Source organism: Amblyraja radiata, chromosome 15, assembly GCF_010909765.2.
Source record: "Amblyraja radiata isolate CabotCenter1 chromosome 15, sAmbRad1.1.pri, whole genome shotgun sequence".
In the NCBI taxonomy this organism is placed as follows: Eukaryota; Metazoa; Chordata; class Chondrichthyes; order Rajiformes; family Rajidae; genus Amblyraja; species Amblyraja radiata.
Window position 1 is genome coordinate 12,578,545 of NC_045970.1, and position 22,729 is coordinate 12,601,273.

At 43.3% G+C, this 22,729-nt stretch overlaps 1 protein-coding gene across 2 annotated transcripts in view; it reads right to left on the reverse strand.

Moving 5' to 3' along the window:
• Nucleotides 1-22,729, reverse strand: part of inpp5a (inositol polyphosphate-5-phosphatase A) — a 572,966-nt gene that overhangs the window by 302,335 nt on the left and 247,902 nt on the right. For both annotated transcript variants that reach the window (XM_033033641.1, XM_033033642.1), the window contains exon 3: nucleotides 5,230-5,330. In XM_033033641.1, coding sequence (XP_032889532.1) covers nucleotides 5,230-5,330 — 101 coding nt within the window. The remainder of the gene's footprint in view (nucleotides 1-5,229; nucleotides 5,331-22,729) is intronic.

Below are 22,729 nucleotides of genomic sequence, written 5' to 3' on the forward strand. Positions count from 1 at the left end.
GCCTGGAAAGATGGCACGCACTGTGATGAGCAGTGCCTGGTTGCAACGGCCCCCATTACTGCACCCTCTACCACCTGTAATGAAGAATGAAACCGCTGGGCGACAATGTTTACCCCAACAATAATGGGCATGGCAGCACAGGAATAGGAATTGTTTTCCAGATGGGAGCTCTTGAAAAAGGTAGGGACAATTGATAATCCTTTTGCACTTCACACTTTGCCCTTTGTTTTTATTGATAAGAAGCCAAGGGTTCAATACAGAGTTAGAAGACATTCCAATTCTAAATTTCTGAAAATGAAGATGAAAGATGTGCCAGTAGAGATGTGAACAAGAAGCTCCAAAGAAATAATCTTTACTTTCCTGGTATCTCATTGGTGACCCTCGGACTATCCCTGATCGGACTTTGCCTTGCACTAAACGTTATTCCCTTATCATGTATCTATACACTGTAAATGGCCCGATTGTAATCATGTGTTGTCTTTCTGCTGACTGGTTAGCACGCAACAAAAGCTTTTCACTGTACCTCGGTACACGTGACAATAAACTAAACTAACTTAACTAAACTAAAATATAGGACATTCACACACACCTCAGCTCACACCACCAGGGGGAGACGTTTCCAGGAAAGTCTGCCACAAACTTTGCAAATATGTCTGTGCCAGCAGAGGGCGCCGTGCTCCTGACTTGGATTTAATCTGCTACCTTTTACATTTGGATCACTCATAATTTGACTGTTATGGCAATGCATAGCAGTTATTTTTAAAGATTGATTCCTATGACTGCGAACTCACTCCATATAAAAAAGGCTGTAAATTTGGATAATAGATTTTAATAAATTACGTGAATTAGCTAAATTGTGACAAATGAATTATAAGTCAAGGACTTGTTGCAGTTCTATAAGACGTTGGTGAGACCGCATCTCGAATATTGTCTTCAGTTCTGGGCGCCATGTTATAGGAAAGATATTGTCAAGCTTGAAAGGGTTCAGAAAAGATTTATGAGGATGTTAGCAGGACTAGAAGGTGTGAGCTATAGGGAGAGGTTGAGCAGACTGGGTCTCTATTCCATGGAGTGCAGGAGGATGAGGGGATATCTTATAGAGGTGTACAAAATTATGAGAGGAATAGATCGGGTAGATGCACAGTCTCTTACCACACTGTATCTATGACTTCTGCCCAAAATCAATGGAGCTTTCAGAATGGTGATAAAGTGAGGATCAATAGATGGTCTAAAGAGTGTTGAGGTCTATGTACAAAGTGTCAAAAAAACTGTCACGTTCTGAAGAAGGGTCCTTGACCTGAAAAGTTAACACAGTTTCTCGTCCCAGAAATGAGGCCAGACCTGGTGAATATTTCCCAGCATTTTATGGTTTTATTTTAGATTTCAGCATGTACGGGGTTTATTTGAATTTTCAATACTTCAGGTTGCTAATGGAATGCTGCCTGGGATTCTCAGAGGGCCTGAAGCACCAGGCAAAAGAAGTAATGTCGCAGATATTCAAAGCCCAGGAAGCTAGTACGGATCGCTAGTCAGCGCTCATTACTGAGGTTGTTATTGCTTTGACAGTGCGAGGAGTGGGGGAGGAAATGGCGCATTGATTTATCACAATTGTATCAGGAATCCAAGGGAAGTTAAGGGAACAGATTGCATATTGTATTTCCGGGAATTTTAAAGGTTAAGGAGCTTAGTTTAGTTTAGAGATGTAGTGCAGTTTTGAGATACATTACAGAAAACAGGCCCTTCGGCCCATCATGTCTGCACCAACCCCCGCACATCAACACTATCTCACACATACTAGGGACAATTTATTTATATCAAGTCAATTAACCTACAAACCTGTATGTCTTTGGAGTGTAGGACGTAACCGAAGATCTCGGAGAAAACCTACGTGGTCACGGGGCGAACGTACAAACTCCGGACAGACAGCACCCGTAGTCAGGATCAAACCTGGAACTCCGGCACTGCAAGCGCTGTAAGGCAGCAACTCTACTGCTGCGCCACCATGCGTGCTGTTATTTGATAGATATTTTCAAGATAGTGGGGGATTGATAGAAAAGGCAGAAACTATTTTTGCTGAGTCTAGAATCTAGAACTAGAAGGTTTAATCTACATATTGCAGCTGAGCCTTTCCAGAGTGAAGTTTGAAAACACGTCAATGTGAGCAGTGCTGGGCCCATAGCTGTCTGTCATCTATATCAATGATTTGGATGAGAATGTACAAGTTTGCAGATTACACTCAAATAGATGCTATTGTATTCAGTGATGATGGTAATCAAGAAATACAGCCACATTTTGATCAGTTGGGCAAGTGGGTCAAGGAATGGCTCATGGTGTTTAATCAGCTTGAGGTAATGTTGCACATTGGAAGTCAAATGAGGGCATGACATTCACAGTGAATGGTGGTGGCCTGAGGAATTTTATAGAGCAGAAGGATCCAGGAGTTCAGGTACACAGTTCCCTGAAAGTGGCATCACAGGTAGATAGGGTGGCGAAGAAGGCTTTTGGCACCCTGGATTTCATCGGTCTGGTAAATGAGTAAAGAAGTTGTGACATTGTGTTACAGTTGTACAAAACGTTGGTGAGGCTGCACTTGGAGTATGAAAGAATAGACAAAAATGCTGGAGAAACTCAGCGGGTGAGGCAGCATCTATGGAGCGAAGGAATAGGTGACATTTCGGGTCGAGACCCTTCTTCAGACCCTCGATCCGAAACGTCACCTATTCCTTCGCTCCATAGATGCTGCCTCACCCGCTGAGTTTCTCCAGCATTTTTGTCTACCTTCGATTTTTCCAGCATCTGCAGATCTTTTTTAAACACTTGGAGTATTATGTTCAGTTTTGGTGGCCCGACTACAGGAAATATGCCATTAAGTTGGAAAAGGTGCAGAGAAGATTTTCGAGGGATGCCAGGACTTGGAGCACTGGAGGCTGAGAGATTATCTTATAAAAGGTAAAATCATGACGGGAATAGACAGGATGAATGCATAGGGGATTTTTCCCAAGGTAGAACAATCTAGAAGTATAGGGCAAAGGTGGAAGGTGAGAGGTGAAAGGGTTAATAGGAACCTGAGAGGCAACCTTTTCACGCAGAGGGTGGTGGGTCAGAGGAAGTAGTAGAGACAGGTACAAGAGGAACACTTAGGATGGTGGCGCAATGGTAGAGTTGCTGCCTTACAGCGCCAGAGGCCCTCATTCAATCCTGACTACAGGTACTTGTCTGTACGGAGTTTGTACATTCTCCCCATGACCTGCGTAGGTTCTCAGGGATCTTCGGTTTCCTCCCACACTCCAAAGATTGTACAGGTCTGTAGGTTAATTGGCTTAGTAAAAATGTAAATTGTCCCTAGTGTGTGTAGGATAGCGTTAGTGCAAGGGGATCGCTGGTCGGTGTGGACTCAGTGGGCCAAAGGGCCTGTTTCCGCGCTGTATCTCTAAACTAAACTAAACTAAAGATAGACACAAAGAGCTGGAGTAACCTAGCGGGACAGGCAGCATCTCTGGAGAGAAGGAATGGGTGACGTTTCACTCGGTTTAAACTAAATGAAAGGTGTATGCATAAGAAACGATGATGGATATGGTCCAAATGTGGGAAAACTGGACTAGATTAGCGGAGATATTATGGCTGTTGTGGGTGAGTTGGGCCATTGGGACTGTCTCTGTGCTGTGTGGCTTTGACTATGTAAAGAAGTTGCTGAAAATTTGGAAAACTACTCCACAAAAGGCATTTGAAACAAACTCAATTGTAACTTCCAATCACACATTTCAACATTTTAGAAAACATTTTTTTACGTGATATCAACATCTGATTACTGCTGCCTCTGAAGGACAAATAAAAATGCGTTTCAACAAATCTAGTCGTCACTGACAGGTGTTACTCAGCATCTTCAAGAATGAAATTAATCCCAAAGCTAAAAAAAAATCTTTCAACTATTACGTTTAAGAATGAGCTGCAGATGCTGGAAAATCGAAGGTAGACAAAAATGCTGGAGAAACTCAGCGGGTGAAGGAAATAGGCAACGTTTCAGGTCGAAACCCTTCTTCAGACTGATGTGAGGGTGGGACGGGGGGGGGGGGGGGGGAGGAAGAAAGGAAGAGTGGAGCCAGTGGGCTGAGGGAGAGCTGAGAAGAGGAGGAGAAAGTAACTATTACTGTCTATTAATAGAGGGAAGAAGTTGGTGAGTTAAATTGTATGCATAGATGTTGAGTCATTTCTTAATAAGCAAAGAAATCATTAATAGAAACTGGGTTTATTGACCTTAACGTGACCCATCTGATCAGTGCCCAGTAGCTACATCAAAATGACCCGAGGTCCATGTTCTTGTTTCCTGGGAGATTGATTCCTCATGGAAACCAAATATTCTATGATGTTTAAAGAATGTTTATAGATCTGTTTGTAACAATGACTTTAATATTCTATTAATAGTACAGAACGCCGCAGGAGATCCTTCTTCCCTGTGGCTATCAAACTGTACAACTCCTTCCCCTTCTGTCGTGGGGTAGACTGACTCTCCCCCCCCCCCCCTCCATGTTTCATATATCTTGTGTTTTATGACTGTTGGCAGATCAATTTGCCTCCTTGGATAAATAAAGTTCTATCATATTGTATAATTAAGGTTAATTAATCAGTCATAACAGTATTGTTTTTCACGACCTCATAGTGTGCAAAATGAAATATGAATTTAATCAATGCAGGTTGGCAACCAGCCAAATAATTGATGCAGTTTCACCCCCCCCCCCCCCCCCCCCCCACCTGTGATTTTATCTTAAGACAAAGTGGTAGAGTAACTCAGTGGGTCAGGCAGCATCGCTGGAAGACAGAGACAGGTGGCATTTGGGGTTGGGACCCCTTTTCAGACTGATTGGAGTGGGATGGAGAAAGTTAGAAGCGGGGAAGATGCAGGGCAAAGCCTGGCAAGTGATAGGTGAATACAGGTGATGGGGTTTAACTGGCTGATAGGTGGACTAAGGCAGAGATAAGAAGACCAAAGACAGTAAGAGATAAGGAGTGGAGAGGCGTGGAATGTAAAGCCAGAGGAAGGATATATAATGGAAGAGGATGGGGGAAGGAAAAAGGGAGTGGGGCGGGAAAGTGGGAGAAATACGTGTGCAAGTAGTTTTTTCACCTTTTCATTTTTTTTCATCCGGTGTTTGCATCTTGTTAGTAATAAAGACCCAAGTAAACCATTGGAGACATGTATTTCACTTAGAGTTAGGTAAACGTGATACCTACTTCACAAACTTGTCAACGTGGGACATCGAGGCTTCATAATTCTTCCCTCCAACTTCTTGGCAATGCAATGCAATAAAGTGAGGCTTGTGTATGTGCACAGTCTGCAAAGAAGAACAGAAATACATTGTCACCACTGCAACAGAAGGAGCTGAGCAGTTCTTATGACATACAATGCTCACTGGCTGAAAAGCAAAGCTTTAAACATAGGGATAATGTCAAGATAAAAAAAACAAATGAACATTGATTTGAAAGACATTGCAAAAACAAATTGTGAATTTATTAATACGAAGAAGGCCCATTGGTTATTTTGGGGGGAAAAAAAGTTAAGGGCTTCCATTACCAATCACCGGGTTTAAAGGGTAAATTTGCACTTTGGAGATCAGCATTTTACTCCAGCAAGATCCACAAACCCACAAACCAGAGCCTCCGTGTCACTCCTTGAACTGGAGGAGTTACTTCCTGGTGTATCATTGTCTGGTTGGTCCATGCAGGAAGCCAATAGCTGGCTTGCTGTTTCACTGTCTACCCGGTCCACCGACCAAGTTGCCTCTGAGTCCCCTAATTTGAGGAAGGACATTCTTGCTATTGAGGGAGTGCAGCGTAGGTCATCGAGGTTAATTCCCGGGATGGCGGGACTGTCATATGATGAAAGAAAGGAACGACTGGGCTTGTATTCACTGGAATTTACAAGGATAAGAGGGGATCTTATAAAAACATATAAAATTATTATAGGATTTGGACACGCTAGATGCAGGAATATTAATTGGACACGCTAGATGCAGGAAACATGTTCTCGATGTTGGGGGAGTCCAGAACCAGGGTGCACAGTTTAAGAATAAGGGGTAGGCCATTTAGAACTGAGATGACAAAAAACTTTTTCAACCAAAGAGTTGTGAATTTGTGGAATTCTCTGCCTCAGACGGCAGTGGAGGCCAATTCACTGGATGCATCCAAGAGAGACTTAGATAGAGGTCTTAGGGCTAGCGGAATCAAGGGATATGGGGAGAAGGCAGAAACGGGGTACTGATTGGGGATGATCAGTCATGATCACAATGAATGGCTGTAGTGGCTCGAAGGGCCGAATGGCCTCCTCCTGCACCTATTGTCTATGTATCTATGTAAATAGATGGAGCAGGGATTTACTATCAACACCTCCTCTCAATTCTTGTGCGCTCCAGTGCTCTCAGCAATGAGGTTATCTCATTGTTTACTGCATACGTTGAAAGGCAATTTGCTAATTACTCATCACAGAACAATTCACATTGACATTCCTGGACAGACTGGAAAACTATTTTTGTTTCGTGCCTTTTTCAAAATAAGATTAATTATATTTTAAAAAGGGAATTGTCCTCTCATCGCTAATAATTAAAGTCAAAGCTCAGTCTATTCGAAAGCGGCAAATGAAACTCTCAGAACCCAATTAATATGACCTGAAGGATTTGGTTAGAGGTGCAGGAACAACGGCCTGGATTGAAGTCAAAAGCAAAAGCACTGGAGATGCTAGAAATCTAAACAGAGGATGGAAATACTTGGGTAACAACAATAACGTGGGAAACAGAACCAATGATCCAAATCTTCCTCTAACGGGTGTGTTGACATTTTAAAGTTCTGATTCTATTTCTAGCATGTTTCTGTACTGTGCTGATTGTATTATTTGCAATGATTTTCATTTTTGCATATTATTTCCTCTACTTGCAAACCTAACCAAGCCGCTTCAACCCTCCTGCAATAGTATGAGGAGATGCCACTTGACTTCTTTAAATCGGATGGAAACATATCTCACAGACTCCCCATTGCTGATTACCCAGAATAATGCATATATTTAACAAAATATATAAGTTTAAGAAAGAACTCAAGTTGGGAAAAGGGGAAGTACAACAGGATCTGGGGGTCCTTGTTCATCAGTCTATGAAAGTAAGCAGGCAGGTACAGCAGGCAGTGAAGAAAGTGAATGGCATGTTGGCCTTTATAACAAGAGGAATCGAATATAGGAGCAAAGAGGTCCTTCTACAGTTGTACAGAGCCCTAGTACAGAGGAACTCAGCGGGTGAGGCAGCATCTATGGAGAGAAGGAATAGGCAACATTTCGGGTCGAGACCCTTCTTCAGACTGATCCCCGATTACTGATCCCTGACGCTGATCAGTGATCACGGTCTATATCTCTCGTTTCCCTTTCCCCTGACTCTCAGTCTGAAGAAGGGTCTCGACCAGAAACGTCGCCTATTCCTTCACTCCATAGATGCTGCCTCACCTGCTGAATTCCTCCAGCATTTTTCAACCTTCAAAAAATATCTATGTCATTCCGTACAAATAAATGAATGTCATGGACTATAAGGAAGGCCAGTATTTATGGAAGTTCCCAACTACTTTGGAATACGAGAGAAGGAGATGGTAAAAACTAAATTACTGTATTAGAATCACCTCCAGTCTGACCCAGCATATCCTGGAATCCTTGACAAGGAACTCTAGATGCTGGAAATTGACACAAAAAGCTGGAGTAACTTAGTGGGCCAGGCAGCATCTCTGGAGAAAAGGAATGGGTGGCGTTTCAGGTCGAGACCCTTCTTCAGACTGACAGTCGGGGGAAACGGAAACGAGAGATACAGACGGTGATGTAGAGAGATATAGAACAGATGATTTAAAGATATGCCGAAAAGTAATGATGATAAAGGAAACAGGCCATTGTAACTGTGGGTACACAAAAAAGCTGGAGAAACTCAGCGGGTGCAGCAGCACCTATGGAGCGAAGGAAATAGGCAACGTTTCGGGCCGAAACCCTTCTTCAGACTGTAGGCAACGTTTCGGGCCGAAACCCTTCTTCATTGTAACTGTGGGCTAGGTGAGAACGAGAAGACAATGAGACTCAACAAGACGACTTTGAAGCTGGTACGACTTTGGGTGGGGGAGGGATGGAGAGAGCGGGGATTGCAAGGATTATTTGAATTTAGAGAAATCAATATCCTGGAATCTTAGTCCAAGATTTTAGATATCCCTGTTGGCAATATTGAGTACGTTACTGGTGGGTAGATCTAGTAAGAATGTTGAGCGGTGAAGTATCAGTATTATCCGATTATTTATTATCGCCCTTTCAAAATCCCTCATTATTTACATTTCCATCATCATTTAGTCACAGACCACAACCATCACACATTCTCTTCTTCCATTCTAACTCCATGGCTTTCCCCTTAACCTAAAGTCCTTCAAGGCCTCTCTGTTCCATGAAGAAATCTATAGAAAGAGAATTGGGGTTTCTTTTGGACAACGATAGTTCAACCACAAATACAAAAATTCATGTTGGTTTAAGCATTTCAGAATCATGAACAAAGGCTGAATTATCCTTGGAATGGAAATGTTTGAAATGCATTTCTCTGCTAACCTCAGTGAGATAGTTTCTCTCTGAGTCGGCGGTATGAGATCTAGGTATAGATATTTAAGCTTCCTCAATATGACTGGGTTGCTGTAGAGATCCAATACTGCTGATAGTTCATCAGCTATTCTGTATGATTGTCTCGACCCGAAGCGTCACCCATTCCTTCTCTCCAGAGAAGCTGCCTGACCTGCTGAGTTACTCCGGCATTTTGTATCTATTGGTGTAAACCAGCATCTTCAATTCGTTCCTACACTATGATTGTTTCCGTTTTAAGCCTTGCCTATAAATAGTTGACTGCATGTGCAAGACAATTTGATGACACATTAATCTCACAATGTTGCTACTAATACCCACTGATCTAGAAGAAAGGGAGGTTGGAGATTCTCCACAGAATCCATACAGATTATAGATCCCCAGCAAACTGGCAACATTAGCTGAATTATAAACAGTCCGAAGGATAATTAGTGTTAATAAGGAGAGACAGGCTGTTCAGTCTGATATACCACATTTAATTGAGGTGCATAAAATTAGGAGAGATCCAGACAGAGTCTGCATAAAGGGCCCTTGCTTCTTAAACAGATGAAAATATTGAACGCAAGCTCTCTAATCTGTACAGCTCTATTCACCAAGTTTCGAAGGAATGACATGGTATAATTCCTTGTAAAAAGAAAAACACCTAATGGAACACATAGTGTAGGAAGGAACTGCAGATAGACACAAAATGCTGGAGTAACTCATCGGGACAGGCAGCATCTCTGCAGAGAAGCAATGGGTACCGTTTCAGGTCAGGACCCTTCTTCAAACTTTAAAAAGTACCTGCCTGGATGACCACGCAAAGAATCAGAATTTACAGAGACTAAATTTGGCTCATCAGGACCATGCTAGTTCCAAGGAGAACACTCACATCAGTTCCATTCTCCATCCTTATTTCAGTTCAGTTTAGTTTATTGTCACGTGTGCCGAGGTACAGTCAAAAGCTTTTGTTGCATGCTATCCAGTCAGCAGAAAGACAATACATGATTACAATCGAGCCATTTACAGTGCATAGATACATGATAAGGGAATAACATTTAGTGCAAGGTAAAGCCAGCATAAAGATAGTCCGAGGGTCACCAATGAGGTAGATAGCAGTTCAGGGCTGCTCTCTGGTTGTGGTAGGATGATTCAGTTGCCTGATAACAGCTGGGAAGAAATTGTCCCTGAATCTGGAGGTGCACGTTTTCACACTTCTATACCTTTAGCCTGATGGGAGACGGGAGAAGAAGGAGTGGAGAGGATGCGACTCATCCATGATTATGCTGCTGGCCTTGCCGAGGCAGCGTGAGGTATAAATGGAGTCAATGGAAGGGAGGTTGGTTTGTGTGATGGTTTAGTCTGCGTCCACAATTCGCTACAATTTCAGGCAGTCTTGGATGGAGCTGTTCTCAAACCGAGCTGTGATGCATCCCGATAAAATGCTCACTGTGGTGCTATGTTGGTTTCTATTAATTTCATGTATCATGTGACATTCTCTCTCAAACTTGCCCATCAAGTCCCTTTTGAATCCTTTTGCCATTGACTTGCACCAAGGAATCATTTGCAGTAGGCCAATTAACCTACCGGGATAGGGATATGGGAGGAGACTGGAGCACCACGAGGAAAACCATACAGGGTATGCACTCGTGGTCAGTATCACTGGAGCTGGGAGTCAGTAGTACACACCATCATGCCACACTAAATAAGGACCACCTCTGTCCAACATGGACATAGGGGAATGAATGCCCAGCATTCACATGATATTAAATCCCAAATGCTATCCACCTCTTTTAAGATCAGGTGTCAGAAAATCAATTTATGTATTAGTTAATATTGAATGGTGTTAAAATGATTCACAATATTTGCACACCATTACTATTGCTAGTAAGCCAAACTAGTTTGCAACAGACAAAACACAGTCCACTATGAGAGAGATAGGGTAAAAACACCATTAAAAAAATCCTACATTATTTTTTTAAAGCGATCATAATAAACCTTTTTTTGGAAACTAAATAAACCTGTTCTTATGTGGAGAAGAGACAATTTGCACTCCTAACTTCCGCCTGTTCCCCACAAGGATCAAGGATAGGTACATTCCTTTGCTCTTAGTCTCCAGTGTCATTTCAACAGGACCTCGGATTTTCAACGACAATGCTGTTATAATGCTAACTGAATGGTAAATCAGCATTCCATTACCTTAAGAGCAACAAACAACCTGCTGGAGGATAGACACAAAACGCTGGAGTAACTCAACAGGTCAGGCAGCAACCTGGAGAAAAGGAATAGGTGACATTTCGGGTCAAGACCCTTCTTCCAGAGATGCTGACTGACCTGCTGAGCTACTCAAGCTTTTTGCGTCTTTCTTCAATTTAGACCAGCATCTGCAGATCCTTCCGACGCAACCTGCTAGAGGAACTCAGGAGTTAGAACGGCATCAGATGTTACGGGTCAAAATTCTGCATTAGGACTTACCATTGCAGATTGAGGCAAAGTCCATGAAGTGCTGCATGTTGGGAGGGTGTGAAGTTAGTGTGGGTGAAGGGAGTGAAGAAGCCAAGGTGGTTGATGTCCACGAGGGCAACCAAGGTTGAAAAGGTCAAGACAGGGTAAAATGGCTGAAGAGGGTATCCTAGTAGCAGGGGGACTTGGGGAGGGATAATAATCTGCAGCCTCCTGTATAGTATTAATCACATTAAGAGTTCTCTCAAACAACATAGCAGCACGGTAATATCACCATTTTACTGAAGAAGGGTCTCGACCCAAAACATCATCTATTCCTTTTCCCCAGAGATGCTGCCTGACCTGCTGAATTAAGGGCCTGTCCCACTTACACGACCAAATTCGCAACCTTTTTTACTCGTGGACATTTTTCATCAGGCTAGAAAAAACGCCCCGACCTACTTGATGCCACGAGTACCTACGACTAGCATCATGACCTACCTACGACCTTCCTACGACCACCTACGACCTCGTGACGACCATGCTGCGAGTATGAGTCAAGGGCAAACTCGGCAGAGGTCGTGAATCAGGTCGTGAAAGTGGGACAGGCCCTTTATTCCAGCTTTTTGTGTCCATCTACCACTTTTATTTCACTTGTTAAAGATTTCACAAAGTCAAAAACAAAGATTGAAGTACACACACTTTAAAGGACAGATTAAAGCATCACTGATGCTCTTCTTAAAGGAACATCTTACATTTATTTTAGAGCTGGAGAGTTTGTATTTATTGAAAAATCATTTGGATCTCATAGATCAAATTAAAAGGTTTGGAGGGTACTTGACAATGGCGTAGATTGTAAACATCATTACAATGTCTATTGTTTTAATGCTCATGAAGAAGAGAGTGAATGGGGCTGCTTGCAAAGCTTTAAGGACAGCAGTAAACAGTTTGATGATTCACAGTTGTAGTTCCCCAGGTCACCACTAGGCTTTTCATAACAAGTATACAGAGTAAATTTCAACTCATGACGTTAAAACAAAAATTTCAAAATATAAGAAAGTGTAAAAGGATATCAGTAGACTTCAAGTTTAGGAAAGAACTGCAGATGCTGGAGCTCTCGAAGGTAGACAAAAATGCTGGAGAAACTCAGCGCGTGCGGCAGCATCTATGGAGCGAAGGAATAGGTGACCATTCTGAAGAAGGGTCTCGACCCGAAACGTCACCTATTCCTTCGCTCCATAGATGCTGCCTCACCCACTGAGTTTCTCCAGCATTATTGTCGACCTTCAGTAGACTTTAAGGTTTAGTTTTGTTTATTTACAGATGGAGCATGGAAAAGGCCCTTTGGCCCACCAAGTGCATGCCTACCGTAGACAGGGAGAAATGGGCAAACACGTGACAGGTGACATTTAACACAGGGAAGCCTGCACTGGCACATTGAAAAGAGACAATATAATCTGAAAGACAATTCTGAAGGAGCCAGAAAGAAAGAAATTGTGATGATAGTTACAGCAATCATACAAGGGGCAAGAGAGGATAAGGAAGCTGCAGAAAAAAATAAAATTATCCGAGGGGTAACTTTTTCACACAGTGGGTTTATGGAACAAACTGCCAAGGGAGATGATTGAGGCTGGGACCATCCCATCTTTAAGAAACAGTTGGACAGGTACATGGATAGGACAGGTTTGGAGGGATATGGACCAAGCGCAGGCAAGTGGGACTAGTGCAGCTGGGACATTGTTGGCCGGTGTGGGCAAGTTGGGCCGAAGGGCCTGTTTCCACACTGTATCACTCTGTGACTCTAATAAAGATGGACATACTATATAAATCCAAGCAAGTTATGCTGAACCTTGATGAAGCTTTGGCTCAGCCATTGATGGAGCATTCGGACCAAATCAAGACAGACAAGCTTGAGGATTAAAAGATAAAAGGGAGTGCCTGTGACAGGATGGAAACCAAGAGAGACACCAATTAAGGTTGGTGTCAATTCTTCAGAGATGATGCAGAAAAACTTCATAAAAATGGGTTATGGGACAAGGAGCTCAGTATTAGTGTTGGTATTGGTTTACTATTGCCACAAGTATGTAGTGAAAAACTTAGTATGTGTGCTATACAAATCATAGTGTGCACGAGTACATTTAAGTCATCACAAGGGCAACAGATAGAGCAAAGAAAGAATCACCAGAGTGCAGAGTATAGAATAAATGAATGAATGAATGAATGAATGAATGAATGTTTATTGGCCATGTATTCACATACAATAAATTTGCCATGGTGCTCCACCCGCAAGTGACAACAACATACAGTGACAGTTATGAATGACACATAAAACATTAAACATTAATAATAAAACATTATCGATTAAACATGTGAATTAAATAAAATACCAGAGCAAAAGGAGGCTACAGATTTTTGTTTATTGAGTAGAGCTACTACTAGTGGAAAAAAGCTGTTTTTATGTCTGGCTGTGGCAGCTTTGACAGTTCGGAGTCGCCTTCCAGAGGGAAGTGAATCAAAGAGTTTGTGGCCAGGGTGAAATGGGTCAGAGATGATCTTACCCAATCGCTTCCTGGCCCTTGCAGTGTACAGTTCATCAATGGAGGGAAGGTTGCAGCCAATAACCTTCTCAGCTGATCGGACGATTCGCTGTAGCCTCCGGATGTCGTGCTTAGTGGCTGAGCCAAAACCAGACCATGATGGAGAAGGTGAGGACAGACTCTACGATGGCCGTGTAGAATTGTACCATCATTGCCTGTGGCAGATTGTGCTTCCTCAGCTGCCGCAGGAAGTACATCCTCTGTTGTGCCTTTTTGACTGTGGAGTCGTTGGTAGATCCCCATTTAAGGTTCTTGGAGATGATGGCTCCCAGGAACTTAAAAGACTCCACAGATGGAGGGGAGGGGGAGCTCTCCTAACATTTACTATCGATTCCACTGTCTTAAGAGCATTGAGCTCCAGGTTGTTACGATGGCAACAGGACGTCAGTTGTGACACTTCCTGTCTGTAGGCGGATTCTTCCCCATCCTGGATCAGTCCAATCAGGGTTGTGTCATCTGCAAACTTGAGAAGCTTGACAGAGGTGTCTGTGGAGTGCAGTCATTGGTGTAGAGAGAGTAGAGGAGAGGAGAGAGTACGCAGCCTTGTGGTGCTCCTATGCTTAGGGTTTGCAGGTCCGAGATGTGCTTTCCCAGCCTCACATGCTGCTTCCTGTCTGTCAGGAAGCTGGTGATCCACCGACAGAGGGGTTTGAGGTATCCAGATCCCTGAAAGGACGGGGGAGGACCCTCGTAACGGTATCGGGCACTCGGTGGTTAGAGTATAGGTTGGTTGAAGATACTCTAAACAATTCGAGAATTCAATATTTGAACAAATTTGAATTCAAATTTGCATACGTCGAGTTACGTACCAAAAAGCTAATTGGTCAGAGCAGAGCGAATGAAATTTTTCGATTTAAAGTTACTAATATTCAGAACCTCACATTGAGGTGCTGGACAATTTAAAGTGTGCACATTCTTTATCAGATTAATTTGTGTATTATAATAAAACTTCGAAGTTGTGTATAAAGTGTATGTAAGACTACTGTTGTTGCATTGTGTTTACCGTGTATTGCCTTTGATTTTAATTTTGAGTGTTAGATATACTGTTATGGGGATAGTTTAAATCGGTTGTATAAAAATATAGTTTGATCGGGACTGCTGTTACAATCGGAGTCCGACTCGTGATTGTTCGGCCAGCGGTTCGTATCCTTCCGATCGATTGCTTCAGGGGAGGGATTGTTCAGTTGACCGAGCAGACCACGAGGAGTGATTAAAAATATACTGTGATCTGTTTTGGAAGCTGTACGGTTATCGAATGCGATATTAGACGAATGCTTATGATTTATACAGGAATGTGGTTGGGTATAATAAAAATAAGTGGCATAGTTTATTTTCTGTTTACGATTTTACTTGCGTGTTTGAAGCTCATTTGCATGTGTGTAGTTGTTCTTGGTATAGGAAACAGGTTGTGGGAACGTGCTTAATTGTGGTTGATTGTTTCCTGGAGCACCTTAATCTTTGGATGATTGAGATTGTAGAGTTGGAGTTGTGTGAATTTGTGAGAGACAAGAGAAGAATTTGAATAGTAGATTGGAAGGATTGATTGCGCACGTGTGGAAGAGGTGCGAGTGTATTAGCGCTTCAGAGCTGTTGGCCATTGTTCGGTAGTGACCTTGGTTGTCTTGGATATTGAGATAAGGGGTGCATTGTTAATACAATACAATACAATACAATTCAATTAATTGTCATTTGGACCCCTTGAGGTCCAAACGAAATGTCGTTTCTGCAGCCATACATTACAAAACAAAAAGACCCGAGACACAACACAGTTTACACAAACATCCATCACATCGTTGTGATGGAAGGCAAAAAAAACGTATCTCTCCACTGCACTCTCCCCCCCGATGTCAGAGTCAGAGTCAAAGTCAAAGCCCCCAGCTGGCGATGGCGATTGTCCCGCGGCCATTAAAGCCATGCCGGGTGATGCAAGGTCGCGCACCGGGTCTTGGTGTTAGAGCCCCCGGCGGGCGCTCGCAAAGTCCCGCAGCCATTCCAAGCCGCGCGGGGCGGTGCTGTAAGTACCCGCTCCAGGTGCTCTTCAACCCCGCAACTCGGGCGGGAGAAGTCGCCGTTGCGGAAGCCCCGAAAAGCGGTCTCCCACCAGGGACCCGCGGGCTCCCGGTGCCGCCGTCCGCCAAACCCGCAGTTGCAGCCTCCGAACCTCCGGAGGTCGGGTGGCAGCAGTGCTCAACCACAGCTCCACCCGCTCCAGACTCGGCCAGCCCCGTGACGGTGAGTAGTCGGCAGCTCCACAGCTGGAACCCCAGGTCGTTCCTGTTGGAGGCCGCTCCACGTTGCAGCACCAACGACAACGGAGACCCGACAAAGAAAAGGTCGGGTCTCCCGTGCAGGGGAAAGATTTTAAAGTTACCCCCTCCCCCCCACCCCCCCACACACATACCCCAACAAAAAAAATAACAAAAACTACATAAAAACGAGACAAAAAATAATAAAACACAGACGGACTGCAGAGGCCGCTGCTGACGAGAGTCGCGCCACCCACCGAAGGTGTGGGTGGCTTAGGAGTTGCTGACATTGTCCAAAAGAATGGGGAATCATGTGGAGAGAGATATGACTGCCGATTCTGAAAGTCCTTTACAAGTAATATGCAGCGAGTTTCCACAGAGAGCTGAACGATTGAGAAATCATTCCGGGGTATTAAATAAAGAATTAGGGAGCCAAATATGGCCCGAGGATGGTGTTGGGATTGAAGTACATTGATCAAATTATCTGGCAGTGTAGTGATAGTGAAGAGGCAAGAGAATTAATCGGATTGTGGAAAAAATATCATGAGGAACAGAAAGCAAGTTGAGCGGCTGAAAGAATGGCAAGTTGGAAGGAAGCAACTCCGAAGCGGGGGATAGAATTAGAGGACAGTGAAGCGTACCAACCTCCAGGCAGCTTGAGAGAGGAGCCTGAGAGTATTACAGAAAAGGGGAAAAGTAAATCTTCCACAGGGAAACGGGCATCTCGAGCGTGAGGATCCGATGGTTGCCGTTAGTTTTGAGGGGGACGATGATGAGTAGTTAGAAGATTGGGAAAGTGTTAAAATTAGGAATTCGCACCCACCACCTTATTCATCTTACGATCCCCACGCCTCAGATACACATTGTGCAGCTTGTGAACGGAATAGACAATCAGATTCTATAACACAGACTTCCTTTAACCCGACCGCTCCATTAATAATAGATAGTCCGAGAGTTCGCGGTACCAGAAGCCAGTCGAGAAAGAGAACTCGAGTAGTTAAGGACAAAGAAGGTAGAGGAAGAATACAGAAACCAGGGTATACTTGCCAGTTTAATCCTAGACGAGTAGCGAGAGGAGAAAATGAATCATTTAGGAAGTACCGTGAACCCCCTAGTGAAGGGGAAGATACATCTGGGGGTGAGACAACAATTAAAGAAACCAAGAAAGATCTTCATATGGCAGAAAGTACAAAAATTAAACAAACAACTCTTAGACAGTTCCTTGTTAGGGAAATGTCTAATCCTTCTTTTGATCCGGCCAATGCAGTGAGTGCAAATAATCCCCGTACAATACAAGTCTATACCCCATGGAAGCCCAACGAGATGATGGCCATTTTATGTCCAATACCCGATCGTAGAAAATCACCTGCTTCCTTTGTGGATCACCTAGGAACTACAAAGCGCGTTTACCACACAGACTCCCGAGATCTATGGGTGGTGATCCAGCAATAATTACCCCAAGTGAGCGTACCAGGTTCCTAACAATTTTAGGACATCCATCGAATGAAGCTCTAGCGAATATAATAGCGGACAATAGTACAAAGGAAGAGGCTGTTTTAACGGCCCTTGCAAACACTCTTCAAAAACCAATTGATTTGGCCAAAATCCTAGATGTAACACTGAAAAAGGGAGAGGGAGCAGATGAATTTTTAGAGTGATTCTCTGAATTACATATGGATCAATCGGGTGACTTAAATTATCAAAATGGAGTAAATTCCCCACAATATTGTGCCATATTATTGAATTGCCTTCCCATTAATGTAGTGGAATCCATTAAAACTAATAACATGCACTGGACAGAAAATAGTGCCAGTCAAATGGCTGGGGCAGTAAGATATCACTGGACGGACATAAAGAAGAAGGAGAGTCCGCCTGCAGTAAAACCAAAGACTGAATATGTAATGAGAAAAGAAATGCCATAATCTGATCCTGAACCACTTATCCCCAGAGTACCAGCCAACTACGGATTGGGTGAAATTAGAGTCCCGGAATATCTAGACCCATATCACAGAGAGATACCTGCCCTGCAGCCATTCTCCCAGAGACCAAGTTTGAGGAGATACCAGTCATCAGGAATGGGCCAGTGTTATACTTGAGGAGGGTTAGGTCACTGGAGTAGGGAGTGCCCAAATAGAGAAAAGAACGAAAGAGGGGGTCACAGAAGAAATTTCGAAGACCAAAGAGAATGGAGGGATCAACGGGATCCTAGAGAGCACAGAGGGAACCGTCAGGAAAATCAAGAATCAAGGGGACAATTTCCTTTTCCCAGAATAACCCATTCACACGCCTATGATCAGCAAACCTAAAGGTGACTGGATGCGAGTCTGACAAAGAACCTACACTATCTCTACAGATAGAAGGACAATTCTGTACCTTCTTAGTAGACACAGGTGCATTATTGTCATCTCTCCAATCAATTAATAATCTCCCAGAATCAAAATGTTCAGTACCTGTCTGGGTTTCAAGGACAAGTCTGCCAGTATCCCATCTTTGAGCCAGTAGAAGTAGTATATGGCAGAAAGGCAATCAGACACAGATTTGGGATAACCACCGGATTAGATTGCAATTTGATGGCTAGAGATTTGCTCTGTGCTTTCCAATTAAAAATAGAATGTGGCGACAAAGGCATAATAGGGACCCCCTGGGCTCCCTTATGACAGTGTTACTCCATAGTGACCCTTCAATGATGGTCCTTAGATCTGGACGAAGAACCCGCATTTCATACTACACTGGCTCACGACAGGAGTGGGAAGGGCTGGAAAACTTCTTTAAAGCACACGAAGGACAGGATTGGGAGGTGGAAGTGTTGACACTTGTTGGGGGGGAACAGAGGGAGCTGCCGAATATACCAAAATGCCAACACAATTATGGAAAAGAACTGAAGAGGTTGCTCCTCACATCACCTGAATGGTGAACTACCCGGCAAGAGCTAAAGACCTAGGAACGATGGTAAGAAAGGCAATCACCATGGCAGACCCGAATAATTTCTGAAAGCAAAATTTGTCTAATCAGTATGTTGTTGAATTTTATCAGGCCCCAAGGACAGTTTTTACCCGCTTACATCATCATCTGGGGAGTGAGGTATACGAGTATGTGGACCCTCAAGTGTGGGTGGAGGACACAGCTCAGGTAGGATGCGTGAACATCAATCCCATCCAAGTAGCTCTCCAGAAAGGGGCAACACTTCCTTCAATACAACAATATCATTAAAATTACAGGCCATCAGCAGCATTGACAAATTAATTTGTGGTTTGCTAGAACAAGGAATTTTGGTGAAGTGCCAATCGATTTGTAACACCCCTATTCTTGCCATTCCAAAATCGGGAAAGGAGGGCTAATATAGACTTGGAACTGCTTCATGCTCCTAGTGCCAAACCCTGCCCATATCCTAGCCCAAATACTGGCTGAAGCAAAAATCTTCTCAATATTTGACTTGCACCATGCATTCTTTTCTCTGCCTCTTCACGAAGACAGCCAATATTTGTTTGCTTTCACTTACAGGGGCCAACAATAAACCTGGACCAGATTGCCTCAAGGGTTTATCAATTTGCCTACTTTATTTTCCAACTGAGTACTTTAAAGTTCAAAATTAGTGCAGTATGTCGATGATCTATTAGTGGCTACCAAAAACGAGTCCAGTAATCGGAAAGATACTGAGCAACTGCTAAACCATTTAGCTGATTTAGTATATGTAGTCTCGCCATCAAAAGTACCCATGGTCCATGAGAAAGTTAAATTTTTAGGGACTATAATTTCGGCCACCGAAAGAAGTCTGGAGAAAAGCAGACTTGAACCCATCTGCGAATTCCCAACCCCAAAAGAAGCCAAACATACGAGGCAATGGCTTGGCATGGTCAATTATTGTAGACCCTGGATCCCTAACATAGCTCTGGAAACCAAGGAGCTAACACCCTATACCAGCAAGGAGGGTGAATTTAAATGAACAAAGAAAGCACAGGAGGCCTTTGAAAACTTAAAAAGATCACCGATGCAAGTCACGGCGTTAGGAAGACCATTATATGACCGACCTTTTCCAGCTCTATTCCAGCACCATTTTACCTGAATGTGCAACTTTGGTTCTGACTCAAAAACATGGGGATAGACATAGACCAGTTGCCTATTACTCCTCTAAATTAGATCCAGTAGCCAGGGAACATCTACTTTACACTCAAATTTTAACTGCAATATACAATAGTTTACAATCAGCTGCTAATTTGACACTCCAGCTGGAGATTGTAGTGTACAGTTCACATTCGGTATCGGCATTGTTGGGGCAGCTTCAAACCCAGCACTTAACAATGGCCCGCCAAAATATGCATGAGATCTATCGTTTCAACAATCCAAAATTGCAATTCAGTCATTGTACATTGATTAACCCAGCCTCCTTTCTTATTTCACCCCCAGAAGAGCAATCAAAAGCAGGACATGACTGTCTATTTGTCATAGAAGAGGAAACATCTGTAAGAGAGGACTTGAGGGCTGCACCCATAGAGAACGCTGACATCACATTATATGTGGACGGGAGCGCAACTATTGGGCCATGGGGTGAGAGATTGTCTGGGTATGCAAATGTTGACCAGAAAGCGGAAATTATAAAAGCAGCTGCCTTCGAGTCTCCTTATTTAGTGCAGCAAGCTGAATTATTCGCTTTAATTCAGGCTTGTATTATTGGGGAAAATCTAAAAGTAAATATTTACACTGACTCTCAGTATGCATTTGGAATGGTGCATGATTTTGGGCAATTATGGAAAAATAGGGGATTTCTAACTTCCGCAGGAACACAAATTTCAAATAAACAATTGGTGACAGATTTATTATACAATAGACAATAGGTGCAGGAGTAAACCATTCGGCCCTTCGAGCCAGCACCGCTTTTTATTGAAGGCCTTGATGCTACCCAGACAAATCTGTTATGAAATGTTGCGCCCACACAAAAGGACAGACTCCAGTGGATATTGAGAATCGTAATGCCGACTTAGTAGCCAAGAAAGTATCATGGGAAACGATGAGGCAGACTAAAAGTATTACTAACAAGTCTCCCTCAGAGAAGCTGATGCCAACCATCCAATAAATTGTTCGATTACAGGAGGAGGCTATTGAAAGAGATAAGGAAAGATGGAGACAACTTGGGTGTGTACTGGTTTGTATGACTGGACTGTGGACCACTCCAGCAGGGCAAACTTGCATGACAGACTCATTAGCAGTAAGGGTTGTCGAGTGTATGCACTATGCAACACATTGTGGTGCAAGGGCAGTAGGGGACACTCTATTGGCTACTTGGTGGCATCCAAAACTACAAACTTTAGCTCAGAAGATAAGTGGTAATTGTTTGGTCTGCCAGAAATACAATCCAGGGAAAGGAATAGGATGTGAAGGAGGGAAAAAGCCATTGCCTATGGGTCCATTTGGGACATTGCGGATGGACTATATTGAATTAGAAAGGTGGCAGGGGTATAAATACGTACTTGTCATAGTCGAAGTATTCAGCCGGTGGATCTAAGTTTACCCAACCCTTGATAACAAAGCAGCTATTGTTGTCAAGGTGTTAATGAAAGAAATTGTTCCAGAATTCGGTATCCCCATTTGACTTAGTTCACATAACGGTCCATACTTTATTGGACAAATCAATAAAGGATTTTGTGATCAGCTGGGGATCCAGCAGCAATTACACTGTGTTTATCGACCGCAGGCTGCTGGACTTGTAGAAAGGGAAAATCAGACCCTTAAAACTAAATTAGCCAAATTAAAGGCGGAGACTGGACATATGGATTAAGTTACTCCCAATAGCCCTATTTCATATGAGTCATGCCTGTAGGGAAATCTAAATTAAGCGCAGCTAAAATTATTTATGGTAAACCCTTGAAAACACCTTGGAACCAGAATGCGATGAAAATAGTCAATTTCCATCATATGACTGCGGAGATGACCAACTACTTTCTAGCTTTGACCAGAGCCTTAACAGATTCACATTGTAGAATAAGAGTAGCCTATAGTGTGATGCCTTCATTAGCAACTCGTATTAAAGTGAAACCTGGAGACTATGTCCTAATAAAGAATTGGGTGAGGAAAGGATTGGAAGTTCGTTGGGAGGGACCTTGCCAGGTTCTTCTAATGACTCCATCAGCAGTGAAAGTGGATGGAAGAAATGCATGGGTGCATCTCCATCACTGTAAAAGCATCAGTGAAAGTATGGATTGTTAACTTGCTTCATCCCAGGATTTCTTAGGAACTCTATACTCTATTATGGACCAAGCACATATGAACTTTCAAGATTGATGGAGGGGCGGGGGGTGGGGGGGAGGCGGTGGGGAGCGGGGGGGGAGGAGCGGAGGGAGGGGGGAGCGGAGCGGCGACTCTGGTTTGTGTGATAGATTGGGGTTCATTCACAACTGTCTGTAATTTATTTTGCAGCCTTGGGCAGAGTTATTACTGAACCAATTTGTGATGCTTTCTGTGGTGTATCTGTAGATGTTGGTAAGAGTCACTGAAGACATGCCAAACACTTTATTTGTCTTAAGAGGAAGTAGAGGTAGTGGCGTGGTTGGTAATGTGGTTGATCCTGGACAAATTGTTGGCAATATTTATGGCAAAAAGCCTGAAGCTGTCAACCATATCTACTTCGGCATCATGATGCTGACCGACATGTATACCACCTTATTTCCTGAAGCCAAGACCTAGCTCCTTTACCTTGCTGTCATTGAGGGATTGTTTTAACACCATGTTACCAATCACTATATCTCCTTCCTAAACTCCGCCAGGTCATTATTCAAAATATGGCCCTCTATGGTGTTGTCATTTGCTAATGTTAGAGCAGAATTTGGCCACAGTCACGC